Here is a 15618-nt window from a genome sequence, read left to right as displayed (position 1 = left end):
TGCTGCTAGGATACTTTCCCACAGGATGATCACAGAATGAAATTAGCACCTGCCAAATGGAGCATAAACATTTGTGGCAGGCAAACATTTCAGGTCACCTGTCACCATGGCAGATAGGGTTTTTCTTATTATTATTTTTTTTTAAAAAGCTATTAAGAATAGTCAGGAAATTAACTTTAATCTCAATCTCATATTTTAAACCACACAGCTGCACATGTTGTAGTCAAGGGACTAATCGGGCATCCAGAGGCTGCTTCTGAAGCTGCACTTCCATAAAGCTCATTATATGGCACTGCAAAACAACGGACAGGAAGAAGATGCATGTTAAGTACACAGTAAGCAGATGTGAATACGAGCTAAAAGAAGCGAAAACAGTGTTATTTCAACCTCTTTATTCAAAAAGGCATGTTTCATTCTTACACCTGCATCCAGATCATTACAATTGATGGAAGAAACCTTGACTTAGAAAATCAAAACAAAATAAAATTCTTGCATTTCGTGATAGGACGCTACGCCCACTTTCGTCATCGCAGCCTCCATCGTCCAAGTAATAAATACACTCATCGACTCTGTCGAGTTTGGGAAACCATGATTTCTTTTGTCTGTTAAGGCCAGTGCTATCCTCTCCACCTGGATTTAAGTTGATGTTCTTCTGACAAAAACCTCACCACGGAATCAAAGTCGGCTCACGCAGGATGGATATATTTCTCGGAATATCTTCAAGAAACAAGAATAAGGCGGATTAAATCATAGGAAATTTTGGCTCACGGAGGGAACAAATTACACTCTCAAATCACACTTAATCACACATGTAAGAAACAGCCATTTTTATGCCACTGGCTGCGTGACAGAACAAGTGACTGAAGAAATAGTGGAAATTCAGCCAATTAGAGAGAATGGGGAGAGTGTAATGGTGTTTTGACCCTTACTTTGTGTGGAAGCACAAAGCCACCTCCTGCTGACAGCTCAGAGGACATTCATGCTCTCTAAATTCATGAGGGAATAAGCAGCGGGAGCACAGACTGTTTGATGCTGTACCTGTGAAGGCAGAAGCAGTCTGCTATCTACAGACAGCAGCGGAACATTTGACAGAGAGATCAAAGGGGATCAGCTGGACACATGTCAGTCCGTCAGGTGTCCGCTGATCAAAGGGGATCAGGTGGACACCTGACGGACTGGCAGCAGGTTGTGTGGAGGAACTCGCAGCCGCGTGTTCACCACAGGGAGCTGCTTTCCATTCACACTGTTTTCAACCCGGAGAGTTTTTGAAACGCTCCCGGCCACAGACGGCTGAAAGGCTTTCAAATTTGAGCGAATGAGGGCTCCACTTCTAATGGCTTTTTAATGATCACACTGGTAGACATGACAGACGTCCCCTGTTAGCATATGCTACAAGCAACAAAAAGCAAGGACATGGGTTCCATTACTTTCAAGTGGTAGTGACTCCCCCAACGATTTCCAGTCACACTCACATCCAGTGGCACTCGATCTGACTCGGTCCAATTTACCCTCAGGAGACCAGGCTGCTTAGTAAACCTGCAGCCACAGTTATCAATAAAAAGAAACACACACATGCTTTTCACTGCTTCTTGTCTCTACATTCACTTTCTCACCCTGAAGCTCAGAAATACATGTGCATGCACCCCGCCGGGGACAGTGTGAGCAACACATTCATTCATTCATCATCATCGAGCGATAAAATGTGGACCTGGCTTCCCTAAAGCATCTTAAACAAAGATATGCTATACCCACTGAAGTGCAACTGAAAACTGATCTGGGTTCAGCGTGGGTCAACTGTGTGTGAATGTTACAGATAAGAATAGTGCACACAGCGTGAAGGATAACTCCAGTTTATTACAACCTGGCTCTTATGTTCGTAGTTTTCGTCGTCAGTTCTGATAATACTGAACTCACTGAAGTCGCTGCTGAGATGTGGGAACACGGTGACATCACTAAAACACAGTCTCAACGTGCAGAGAAGGAACTCAAGTATTCTGACTATCAGACAGCTTGGAAACTTTGAAGGTGCACTCAGCCGATTTTACACATCAACTTCAGTTCACTCATCGCTCTCACTCTCTTCAGTCTCAACTTTGTGGAAGTGCAGTACGAAATTGCTGGAAGACCCCTTTAATTAGAGGGAAAACAGGTGAGTGCACCTGAAATGGAAACATTCCCTCAGTCTAGAGGAAAGCTGTGTTGGCAGGTGGAGTAGATCACAGCTGAACCGGGAAGTAAACTGTGATTGATTGATGACTGAGGTTGTTTGAACTGGTCTGATCACCTGACTGCTTGTGTTTCTTGGCTGGCCTGGACCTCTTTTTACTGATGTCACTGTGGTGATCCTGCTGAATAAAATGAGATTATTACTGATAGAAACTAGCTGTAATAAATGTGAATTCTCCTTGAAGTAGCCTGTGCGGTCTGGTTCTGAGATGATATGTGAGGCTGTATGAAGAGTGATGGCCTCTCCCTGTTGGCACATGCGTACTCTAAGCAGAACGTAAAGGAAATGAAACACATAAAAACTGACTGCTGAGTGTGTTCCAACACCTGCACAAACACACACCTCTGAAAGGTGCTTTAACTGGTTAAGACTAAAGAAGCAGGTACGTGTGTGTGTGTTTGTCTCGCCTGTCCAGTGTGAGCAGGTCTGGGGTTTCAGCGCTGAATTGGGGACATGGCAGAACAGTGGTGGACTATCTGTAGGCTCCTCTACAGGGTGGTGTTTCTATCTGAATGATGCAATGCATAGAGCCGTCCCAAGCTGAGTCCCTGGATTAAGGACAGCTTATCTCTCGCTCTCCTATCACGTTCAAGTACAAAAAGAAAAGCGGGTCAAAGGTCACAGTTCCTCAGGTTAAAACCAGTGTGGGGAGGATCTCGGACTTGCCAACATGTCCTGGTCTCCGCCTCCCTGACCCCACTTATCAGGTCAGCGGTCAGCTGGGGTTCAACGCATTCTCCTAGGTGATGGTAACATTTCCAGCCTGGACCTCCAGGTGAGGACGTGCGGGATGACGGGGGTCTGGAGAACCTCTGGTGTTCCTTATTCATCTTGATTGGTGGATTTACTGTTGCTGCTTGATTTTGTTGAAAGTTTTGTGTTTAAGATTTTTCCTCTCTCCTGTCCACAATGTGCGTCTGTCGTTGGTAGACGTTCTATAAAGATTTCTTGGTCAGTTTCTTGCCCTTCTTGAGGGAAAGCTTGTTCTTGATGTATCCCCGCTTCCTCTTGGCTGTCTGCAGAGGAGGACAAGGACCAAAAACACAACACTGTTGAGGAACCACTTCAGCTTCAGAAGGCGAATAAAGGTTCTTCATTGCTGGATCAAACTGTTTTTTCAGTTCAGTTAAACTAAAGTTAAACTGCAGGAGACTGTAAGACTGTATCAGGGAGAGGGAGTTCAGCAATGTTCCTGTAAGAACTGGGATGATGTTAACACCTGGTACACGCTCATCTAATCATATCTGAAGAATGCATTTGTTGTTGTTTACACATTACACACGGTTAACTTGGCAGTATACTCCAAATGGAATCTAATTCAGTGTGTTCTCACGTGTAAAAGGGCAGGTTATGGCTGAAAGAAGCACCACGTTACATCATTACAGAGCTGTCAGCCGATTGGTCTCAGGCCGCTGAATTTCTGAGTCACTCTCATCATGACTGCTAAGATCCTTCAGCATAAAACAAAGAGTTGCTGTGAGTTTACTGCTGTTTGCCCACAGAGAACACTCTGAATCCAGTTTTCTCAGAGTCTACTGCCACAGTTAGACCAGACATAGTCCAGAGGTTGGAGCGGATCCCAGCTTACCTTTTTGGAGGTGTACTTCTGCTTAGTGGTGTCAGTGCCTCGCAGTTTGTGCTCTACGCGGTCTCTGTTCTCCAGCTTTTTGACCTTATAAATCCGGACCAACCAGTGCTCTGAAGTGAAGGCCTCCTCCAGGTGCTTCAGCTTTATGTCCTTGTTGCCGATCTCAGCATTGCGTGTTCGGTCAAATCCCGGCGGTGTCCTGAAGTCCAGCTTAACAGAAAATGAAGACACATGAAGTCCTTTATGTCTAAATCCTATTTGCCCATTTGAAAAGGTTTTGTCAAACTCAGCGGAATAACACAGTGGTCTTTGCAATCAATTGTTTTGTCAGTTAGCTAAGCACACGCTGCAGAATGGTTATTAATGAGGACATACTTGCATTTCTCCAAAGCGGTAGTAAGACATTTTGTACATAAGGCAGTTGAGGAGGGTGGGGGAACCAGCTTTGTCCACTCTGAACTCTCCCTGCGGGGTGAAGTAGTCACTTTCCTGGGTTGACAGGCAAGACAGGGAGACAGATGGAGGGAGGAATAAGTGAGTCACACACGCTTTGATCCATGACTTCAATTCATTTTGCGGGGAAACAACTTAAAGCAGACTTGGTTACTGATCCTTCCCTCAGCACTCCCCTCAGAGGGCACATCAAACATTCATATGAATTCCACTTTGCAGGCATTCCACCATCTCTGCACTAAATATTCAACAGCCGCAGCGAGCTCGCCTTTGATTGGTTTCTCCTAATAGAAGTAAGCATGTGTGACCTCACCCTGATGTCCCTGGGGTGCTCTCCCTCGGCGATGCGCACCATCCAGAGGAACTTGTTGATGTCATCGCCTGAGTAGCCAATCACCCCTCCAAAGATGATCAGGACATAGTCAACATCCAATGACCTCATGATTTCATAGGCTGCACTCTCATTGGATGACATGGCTTTGCCCACCTGTAGGAACACAAAGACAATTCACCTATAAAACTACATGAAGATTAAAGGGCCAATCCACTGACTTCACACACCAACAGTGGCTTCATCAACATAGGAAAATAACCCTGATGATGTCACCATGATGGTGTTATTTCCATTTAGGTTGTCTTCACCTGGCAGGAAAGGGTCTTGCAAAGAGATGCTATTGAGTTGCATTATGGGAACACTGGAGTGCTAAAGACGTATATCCTAACACACCAAGTGTCCGCTGTCATGTTTATGAGACCTCACTCGTGTGCAGTGCAGTGATACAACATTATGTCCACTTGGTGGTGCAACACACCAAGGCCACAAACCAACACCCTGAGTTCCACATAGCGATTGGAAAAAACTCAACTAAGAGCAGTTAAGCTGAGTAACTATGGAGAACGGAGGCAAAGAAAAGTCAGAAGTAGTTAAAACACAAAGAGACAAACAAGGCCATAACAATAACAGTCACTGATTTCCATGGGGATATTTGCAAAGTTAGATCTGAAACGGCTACAATTGATATTTCTAAAATAACTACGAATCCAATGACAATGTGAAAACAACATTAAAGAGTGGCAGTGATGAAGGTACAGAGCACTACCAGCTCAATCTGCAGCTCTCCTCAGCTTTATACTGACTTTAATCTCCCAGTGTACTCTAGGTGTCCAGCAGGCAGATACAGTTAGAGACAAGCTTGTGAACATAGTGGTGCATTTACCAGCTAAAGGCCAGATATTTCCCTCAGGAGTCAGTGCAGGAGAAAAACAGAGCTAATAGGGAGTGAACGTCACACTGACATTCATCAGGTGGACGGAAATTCCACTTACTTTACACAAGCAGCTGTTTGCTAATGAGTTCAGCATATCAACTTCAAAAGCGATAATATGTCAGTGTTGTGTGAGTAAATCTTTAAATCTCTTTCATGAAACGGAGGATAAGTTTAAGGGTGTCACAGCTCTCACCAGTGCTATGTGACTGTTGTTCCACGTGTTGTTGTCGACCAGCGTGGTTCTGTTTGCCATGCCTGCTATCTGGTAGCCGTAGTCCCACCAGGACATCACTCTGGCATGCTCGTCTGTGTTCTGCCTCAGCCAATAGTAGGCCTCCCTGAAGTCGTCCAGGATGTTGCGGGAGCTGGATCAGAAAGTCACAAATGAGTAGGGTGATCAAATAATAATAATAACAATAATGATAATAATAAAAAGATGTGCATTTATGTTATGCACAGGTAGTCACACTTACTATACCTCTATGCAGATAGCCCCTGTTTTATGTGACCAGGCCTTGTGACTACGCTCTGAGATGTCTGCCTGCACCCCCTGCAGATGATGACCAGCCTCTGTTTGTAGTGATACTAAAAACATCTCTTATTGGAAAGGTCCAGGGCTGACTCAAAATAATGAAGTCCCCATCACGTTTTTTAAATCCTGATCCTTTAATAGATCATATCTGCTGATGCCAAGTCCCATCTGATGATTACTGTTATTATATTTATATACACATTTCTCTCTAATACTATTGTACAGTGTATAGAGAAGCATACGTTCACATTTGTAAAGCAGTTCAAATATGTTTGACAGTGGAATAGCTCTGCTTGAATGAAACAAAACCTGCATTACAGTTTCTGTTTGATGGCGTCAGTGTAGATATACTGTTGCAAGACGCCTTTAGACATTTATACAGCAGAACAAAATAGTTTAAACCAACAGCAGAACTTTAGAGATCACTTTAAACTGCAGAATATCACAGAAAAAAATACAAAACCATGCGCCAGGTGGAGAAGAGGCCTTCTATGCATCTATGACCAGGGGCCCAAAGTCCTCTAATCCGTCCAAGCTCACAGTACTGAAAGAGACTATTGCTTCAGTAGAAAGTAATTCCACTGGAAAGTGATGACAACACAGTCTGTGGATTAATGGGAACATCGTTTCTGGAAATGCTACCGTTGAATTTTTTTAATGTAATTTTTCATTGCTGTGAGTACTGCAAAGAAAATCCATTGTATTAAAGACGAAGAGGCAGAAATCTCAGAGGTGGGCTCAGTTTGTCCAAACCTGGCCAAAGAAAACAAAACCATCTGCATGGCTACATAGCACAAGCATAATTTGGGTGAAGTGACCCTCTACAGAGCGGCTAACCCTACAAGAATCCAATTAGTATGGCTGTCAGTGGGTTTCGTGTACTGTGCCCCTGTGACCAATACAACCAGCAAACAAGAATCCACATAATCTGCTGGCATGAAACAGTGAAAATGTCTTCCTGTCACTTTTCACCCAGATCACACTGGTACTGTGAAAACTCCACACTGGTCAAACCTCAGTTTATATGATATCTGAGAAATGCACATGTGGTTGCGTTCCTCTCACCCATCGTGGTTGTATGAAGCCAGTACGACACTGGGGCTGGAGTAGGCGTTGCTGGTGACCCAGGTGCAGTGGACCGCAAACATCATGAGCAGCATCAGCATCAGCATGGTGACAATGGACTTGATGTTGGGGCCCAGGCCCTCCTCGGCTTTCTCCTGTTCTGATACGTGTTTGCGCACCTTACCAGCCTGCAGGGGGCAGCACACACCGACATGACACCAGCTGCAAAGGTTACTGAAATCTAACAAGACAGTATGGCGGTAAAACTGAGCCGATAATGTGCTAGAAGACTGTTAACTGTGCCCGTTGAGAGAATTCTCAGACAGACAGTTAACTGTTGTAGCTGTTTCGTGGAGACCATTCAGAGACCCGTGATAGGTGGGATATAGGTTATTCCCACTGAATCAGTGGGGAAGAAAAACAACAAAAAGAGAGCAAACACACTGGACATCAGTGCTATTTGGTTTCCCCAAAAAGGAGGAGAGTGACGGGGACACAGCTTGATTTTTCGCTCTATCAGATACCAGAGCACGTTACTTTCAATCCAGTTGTTTTACCATAAGATCCACCCAACAGGAAAAGTGCTGTTCAGATGGTCTACAAAAATCACAAGACAAACAGAAATATTTGACTTATGATGAAGTTTGTCACTTCTATTCAATGCTCTGTGTACCAGTGGCTGGAAAAATCATTTTTGATGTGACCAGGAAAGAAAGTGTGAAAGTTGTGGCTTTGTATTTGTTTGATGAGAAATATTTTATCAGAGAAGAGATAACAGCAAATAGACAACAGAAGCTAAATATTTACATTTAAATAGATAAACTGGCTCGGTATATAAGACCACTACTGGAATAATGATGATAATAATAATTGAATTTTTTGGCCACTTGGGGGCAGAGGAACAAGTTGTAAATGCAACATTGACATACTATTATGTTATCAAGTTGCTGTGGCTAATGTGGTAGCAAGCAATATTATGTTTTTGAATGACTTATTTAGATTGTATATTGTGCATTTGTTTAAAAGTTTTTTTTTTTTTTTTTATTAATGAAAAAACCCTTGTGTATTTTTTGGAATGTAACACACATCGTGATGACTGCTAACCTTGTCATAGAGGTTTCCAGCGTTCTTCCTGTCGTCCTCATCGCTGCTGTCCTCTGCAGGCGGGCTCTGCCTCTTCATGTCGTCTCCCAAATAGTGTTCAAAGACGCTGGAGAAGGCCACCGCCGACAGCATGCACACCACCGGAGTCAGAGTCAGCATCAAACGCACCATTACGCCGGCAAAATATACAGCACTGATGGCATACAAGGCCACTGGTGTGAGAGAAGACAGAGATAAGGAGGTTACAGGTGAGCCTGGTGAGTTTCATTTCATTTGAACTATATCTTCATTTATTCAATTTTAATGCTGTCTGGTCATATTACGGGTATGCTGCCTCTCTTCTTTGTTGTCTGACAGCGACCTGAAAATTCATGCATTCCTTTCCTCTGAACTAACACTGTATCACTGCTGAGGGTTGATCTCACTGGCAGATGGAAAAGACTGGAAACAGAAAATATAAGAGCAGAGAGAAAAGTACACATAATCAAACACAAAGCCAAATGTTCGTCTGTGCATTTGTGGCTGTATTAATGGAGTGTTTTCAGCTGAACTGAGATCAAAGAGCCTCAGTGAAATGATGAGTAGGAGGCAACAGGTAGAGAGCAAAAGGAGATGAGCACAAAAAACCGACTGAGATAAAGTAGAGAAGGAAAAGCAAGCAAACAAGACAGCAGTGCAAGGCGGAGGAGGAGGAGGGCAGGGAGAGGGTTCATTCAGCCGAGGCAGGGCAGCAGAAGACTGGACCTAATGTTGGCAAAGACCCAAGATATCACTGGCCAATTCTTTATATAAATATATATATCAGTGTATATGTGTGCTTTGAAACTGCAGTACTGAAAGGTCACAGATACGTTTGCAAGAGGTGTTTTTGGTTGAGTTAAAAAAAAAAACTCTGCGGCTTGCATCAAACAGACAGAACCAAAAAGTACGATCAGTTACACCATAGAGATGAAATACTCAGTGATAAAATCCAGTCAAACTTCATCTAATGCTCAGAATACAGGCTTGCCCACACTATACTACTTGTTGAACCTGGTTCAAATCAATTTAGCCAATGCACGACAGGACACACATACACATTTACTGTAGAAACAAAGCATATGCGTGACAAGGAAAGCAGCATCAGTAAATACGAGACAAAGCTGACAATGTCAGACAAACATAATGCAGCAATTGAAACACAGAAAATGAAATGCAGGAGATGGAAACAATATGAGACTCTGTGTGAAACCTGAGGAGATAAAGAAACAGACACACCACTGCTGCAGCTCACTGCTGCGGACGCAAAATAAATCTGTGATGGATGCTGCTGACAAATACATTACGAACAAATCCAGCACTCTCTAGTCTGTCACAACAGTTATTATACTGCACAATGAGGCTCATACACTCACAGAGATGTTTCTAGTCAAGGGGCAGGAGTTGTTTTGGGAGATTTTATATTATACAGGTCTACGGGGGCCAATTTGCCCATTCTGAGATTCTTTTTCTTTGTCAAGTTCCAATAACTTTGAGTGAGTAGTACTTTATTTCATCACAACAAAATCTTTTGAGAAAAACTAAGATGGCAAACACAACACTGTGAGTTTATTTCACTATTAGAAATGATATAAGATACAGCACACTGTAATAAATCTTTAAAAAAATCTAATAAAGTACTATGTGGTGTGGGCAAGCTGCAGTTTTTGAATGATTCTCTAAATTACCTTGACCAACATGTACGCCAACACCAATAAACAGCATATGCCATCTGTCACATCTGGCAGGTAATATGGGCTGTGCTGATGTATTAGTCAGGCTCTACAATGTGTACGCATAATAATGCTCTCTCAAGGGTGCCCTCTCTTACGCACAAAAAAACATGAATTTCTTAACACATTTCTAAAGAACCACCACGAAAGGAGAGTTTTTTACTCTCAGGTGGCATAATGGAAAAAGTTCTACCGGGACTGTCTCTGAGTATGCACACAATCAGCTTGTGTGAGCAGACACAAAAGACTAATTTGACACTGTTGCTTCTCTTTCCTGTGTCGACCTCTGTCACAGTGCAGCGTTATTGGACAGTGAGTCGCACGCTGTGTCAAAATAAGGCGCAGCCTAAATGAGATGGCTGAGGTCTCGACTGCTTTCACAAACTGGAACAAGACAAACAAACAGAGAAGGAAAGAGCAGCAGAAGGAGGCTGCGAGCCGGGCTCCCTTCACTGGGCTGATGTGATATTCACACACTCGCTGACACAAAAATCCTTTCCCCGCACATGTCTCACAATGACATTCTGTCAGTGATATCTTTAGACTCACAAAGTGGTGTTTGGACATCAGTTATCTGACTTAAGTGCCAGGCTGTATCACAGCTATCACAGGAAGAAAATAACTCCTGAAATACACTGACAAATACTACTCAACACAATGTGCGGAAACCTATCGACCACACAAGATGAGCACTCTATTGTTTGTGAGGACCAGTACTTCAACATCACACTAAAGAGAGAGTTTGCTCATTGATTGATTTTTTTCATCCCTCGGAACTCTTCTGAAAACACGTTTGTTTTAGTAATTCAATGCAGAACCAGACTAGGAAAAGGAAAAAGAACGTATTCCATGATATGGCTCTTACCAAAGACACGTTCATCGTTGATGTTCTTAATGCAGAACCAGAGGCCTGCTGGGAAGGTGCAGACGAGGATGTGCAAGTCAAAGAAGAAGGACACCCAGGTGGTGGGCTGGTGCTCAGACACTGATGCGATAATGGGAATGTGGATCTTCGCATAGCTGTGGATGAAAGACAGAGAGAAATGAGACACCACAGAAAAAGCACAGTGAGGCAAAGGAGGAGGACAAACGAGATCTTTATTATGACAGTCTTCAATTGTGAATGTATTATTAATGCCAAACAACTCTCTTCTTTAAGATAAAAGCCATAATAGTCCATTTCATTCCCTTTAACTTCCACTTGACTCATTCTGAAATGAACTGCTCTTCCTGATAATAAAGCTGTGAGATCTTATTCAGAGAGGGATGAGGATCACGTTTGGCTGATGTCAGTTATCTTGGGTCTGAAGATGACCTCATTACTTTTACTGCACTGCAGCAATTCTTAACTACTTAAAAAAAAAATGTACTCAAGCGTGTACACAAACACACAAACATATGTGCACATGCACTCAGTGAGAGTTTTGGAGTTTTACAGCTGATGCTGCAGTCTGGCAGTTCTCTGTAAGCCCAGATCTGGGAGGGGAGAATGGGAGCATTATCTGTTCAGGATTTTATGATGGGCCTCAGTGACGGGCTGACTGACTCACTGTTTGACCATAAAAACATTTTGATGGCTACACAGAAGCCAAGGCAAAGCCACAGTACTTGGTATGCATTTGACTTGCCTGTTAAATCTGGCTAAAGTGTGAGAATGTTGAGAGAGGAATTAAAGGAAAAGTTATCTCCTCTTGCAAAAATAGGTAACAAGTTTCACCCGTGCACAAGGAAAAGCCATTATCTCCTTGATCTTTTATTAAACACATGCTCTGAGATGGACTAAAGCTGAATAAATTAAAAGTTGGACTTCATAGTAAATCAACCAGTAGACAAGGTGGAATAAATCTTTGATGAAACTTACTCTCACCCTGCCACTTTCTGTCTGGTACCGTTGAACAGATTTATCGGTAAATGTGCTACTGTACATAATTTAAATCTAATTAATAATCAGCACTACGGTCGGGTACTTTAAATCCAGTGCACAAGTACAACACATCGATTGTGATGACTTACCCAGTGTCCCAGAGGGAGTAGAAGCGCCCACTCCATGGAGCAATGTACCCTGAAGGTGAAACACAGGGACAAACCATATGGACCCAGTTAGACTGCACTTACACGGCCATTTAACCAAACACACTTCCAACCCCCACGAGCTGTGCCCACACACTGCTCTGAACCGTCAATGACGTGTGAGTTCTGTCACGCCTCAGTGGAACATGTTATTGGTTTGCAACGTTCCTCCTGCTTGTATCGATCCCATAATTTCTGTGGAATCTGCGCGTGTTGTTGTGTGTTGCCGTGCTGCACACATGGTGAGTGGCTGTAATGAGCTCTCTCTGGCCTGCTGTCCGCTCAGCTCAGCAGCACAATGATAAATGAGAACACAGGAACTAATCACCGCTGTCAGATAGCCAGCAGGTGGTCCTGTCATACATAGATGATAGATGTGATATCATTGGATGGCTGATTCTAATCATAGCATAGCTTTACACGTAGCACTTCAGGACCCTTCATTACTGTGTCCACACTCATCACAGCAGGTCGAACGTCTCTTGTAATGCGGAGACCCAATAATATTATGGCTTCAGGACATCGTGGATGAAACGTAGGAAAGCACAGTGTAAATAATAAAACTGCAGACTCATATTCGATAAAAAAAAAGAACAATTTTGGAGGCGCAGATGGAAGATGCAGATAATACGCTGTCTGCCCTGCAATGAAGTTCAGTTTTATATCTGTGACATTAAAACAAACTCACTACAGTTTCTGACAGATGTTTTGACAGCAGCCATGTGGGGCTGCTCAAACTGCAGACAGTCGACCAAAATGTCAGATCTGACAGAAATCAACCCAGTGGTCCTTCAGCCAGACCACTGATGGTTCAGGTAATTAATCATGCATTGTAACCCCCCTAAAACGGCACGTCAACAACAACAGATGTGCAGAAGGTTGGCTCGATTCTAAAAACAGTCGCGTCTGCTGGCTTTATTTTACCTGCCTCAGTCGCTGTATGTGTGTTAGTCACCTCTTCAGTTTCATTCCGTTGCTGATTAAAGCTCATTTGTACAAAACAGGCTCATTATCTCTGATGAAGCAACAGTTCCATCATGAAAATGCTATTATCGATGATTGTGAATGTTTCAACGTCTTTCTAAAATCAGCTTCATATTATAGACAAATCCCAGCCAATCATACAGTCATTCCACTCTCCTTTTCCCCACAGCACTCATTTTTCATAGCGGCTATGTATAACATGATAGTAATCATGGCTCTTCCACAGAAAATGAAAGCCCTCCATCTAAGTCTGTTCCAGCATTCTTCTCCTCCTGGGAAATATGCAAAATGCTGTTTAAATGTGGCCACTCGGAGCACTTGTTTTTAATCGAGTACGACCAGCCAATAAACGGAAACTCAAACAATCTGACATACATCCCACAAAACCAAGGTAAGGCTGTTATGTATGTACACAGCAGCTTTGTATGAAAGTTTCTTTTCTCCTTTGACGCCAAAATAAAAATGCAAATCCATATAAGCTATCATGTTTGAACAATACATTCTTCTACTGGCTAAATGTGAAGTGACTGGTCAGCTTCACTGCAGCCCGTGTGCACAGTGACAGTGTCGTATGCACGTCCAGCTTTTTATCGGGTAACTGTACAAAGACACAAAAAAGCTTCATTTTCAGGTTCAAATGAATTGTTTTTCCTGGTGCAGAAAATGGATTTGAGAGCTTTCTAGTTGACCTGCCTCCTCATAAACAACGTGAACCAACCTGTGTATGTCAGATAGATGACTGAGAGAAAAACCACTCCAGCAGCTACAGAGACTCCCAGGAAGAACAGAGTCTGGAACTCCTGCCTGGTCAGTCTGTCCTTCAGGTACAGCAGGAACGCATAGACCTGAAGCAGCACAAACACACCTGCAGATATACAGCACAAATATGATTTGCAATAGACATAAAAAAAGAGCATTTAACAACAGGAAAAGGCATCATATTCACTTAACCTGCAGTGTTTCAGTACTATGCATGTCTGCTTGGATTAAAGCGTCTGTGCAGTTAATAACTGAGTCAGCACTTTGCCTTCATTTCCACTGTACTCTCATTGTCCTCCACAGATACACCGGCACAGCCAATCTGCCGTGGGCAATGACATTATGAAAATAGTTTCAGGTAAATGGTCCAAGATGAACTCATCATCATGACATACTCTGGTTTCAGGGCTCACAAACAGATTGAATTTATGGATCTAATATGGTAGCAGACATCCATATGTTAAAGGGTAAATTTAAGAAATGATACAGTGGACAGGCTCACATTTTAAGTCTATCTTAAAACAATACTCACACGCATGTATGTAATAACAATTCCAATGTACATATGGGCATGTGAGTACTCTATGAGGACAGATATGAAAAATCTGTCCTTAATCCTCAGTGACAGAGCAGTGCAGGTTAAATGTTGTCTGAAGTATAAAAGAGAGACATTTTTGCACTGAGGAGTTGCTGCAGTAAAAACACGTTACTGGCTCCCAATGCTATTTTCCACTTTCCACTGAGACCACAGGTTATTGTTTACTGACCTGCTGCGGCCATGTGTTCACTGGTCCTGATTGGCTGAAAGCCCACGAAGGGGATCTGCATGGACAAGACCAGGCCGATGATGTAGAAGGTGCTGTAGGCTGGAGGGAGAAAGAAAAGGGTGAGACCAGTTAAGCCACCATGTAAAAATGAGCAAACAAGCAATTAATGTATCCTAATAACAAGTATTGTGTGTATCAAAGCCTGATTTATTTTTCTGTGCCGCATGCACATTAGACACACAACACATTAGAAAAGGTTGATGGAAACAGCAATATTCAAAAAAGCCTCAAACTCCTTTTTATGTTCTTTTGAGGTGATTTGAATAAGTTCTGATGTAACTAACATTTAATTCACATGACCAGTCAGCTGTTTCAATGCCTCATCGCTCCACACAGATCTGATCTAACCTTCCCCACATTAACACACAAAACAAACTGAAATTCAGATTTCCATTGTGCTTTCTACATTATTTTTTTTTTTGTTTGACTGGTGCTCTTTCAATTACGTCACCTTGTCATGTCCTCTTCTTCTACAGTGGTTTACTGGTTTTCTGACTGTCTGACTGGAGAATTGATGCCACCTACTGCTTACCTCGATGAACACAACTCCTTATAATTGCATAGTGGTAGTGGATGGAAACAGACATTCATTTGCACTTTTTTTCCCCCTAGAAATTCAGTTAAAATTTGCAATACATCTGGACAGAAATGCGGCTAGTGTTGCACTCGGTGGCGTGTCTCATTATTGCGATGAACGATTATATGCATAAACTCAGAATATGACGTAGTCAGCACATTACCCAGAACACAGTCTGTCTTTCAACAAAAGTGGATATGAGACGTTTTTAGCTGGATGATGTTTTTTAATTCAACACGGTTGAAATTTAAGACTGATGATATGCATAGTAGAAGATTTAAAGGCCCAACACATTATGCCTATCTTGCATAAATGTAACAATTACTTTCACACAATCACACTAAGTTGAGAGCGTTTTACACTACAGAAGACAGCACACTTGAAAGCAAACTGTGTGTCAAAGCAGCCACATC

The 15618-nt window shown here is 42.7% G+C and overlaps 1 protein-coding gene across 1 annotated transcript in view; it reads right to left on the bottom strand.

The window, feature by feature from the left end:
- Positions 1-377: 377 nt before the first annotated feature.
- Positions 378-15618, bottom strand: part of LOC143324487 (dolichyl-diphosphooligosaccharide--protein glycosyltransferase subunit STT3B-like) — a 60382-nt gene continuing 45141 nt past the window's right edge. Inside the window, exons 6-16 of the mRNA XM_076737029.1 lie at positions 14569-14667; positions 13761-13907; positions 12002-12050; positions 10854-11008; positions 8238-8449; positions 7134-7321; positions 5730-5901; positions 4582-4755; positions 4191-4304; positions 3816-4025; positions 378-3243 (exon numbers count right to left, since the gene is read on the bottom strand). Of these exons, the coding sequence (XP_076593144.1) occupies positions 3163-3243; positions 3816-4025; positions 4191-4304; positions 4582-4755; positions 5730-5901; positions 7134-7321; positions 8238-8449; positions 10854-11008; positions 12002-12050; positions 13761-13907; positions 14569-14667 (1601 nt within the window). The 3' untranslated portion in view covers positions 378-3162. The remainder of the gene's footprint in view (positions 3244-3815; positions 4026-4190; positions 4305-4581; positions 4756-5729; positions 5902-7133; positions 7322-8237; positions 8450-10853; positions 11009-12001; positions 12051-13760; positions 13908-14568; positions 14668-15618) is intronic.

Source organism: Chaetodon auriga, chromosome 8 (assembly GCF_051107435.1).
Source record: "Chaetodon auriga isolate fChaAug3 chromosome 8, fChaAug3.hap1, whole genome shotgun sequence".
In the NCBI taxonomy this organism is placed as follows: domain Eukaryota; kingdom Metazoa; phylum Chordata; class Actinopteri; order Chaetodontiformes; family Chaetodontidae; genus Chaetodon; species Chaetodon auriga.
This window is presented reverse-complemented; position numbering and strand designations above follow the sequence as displayed.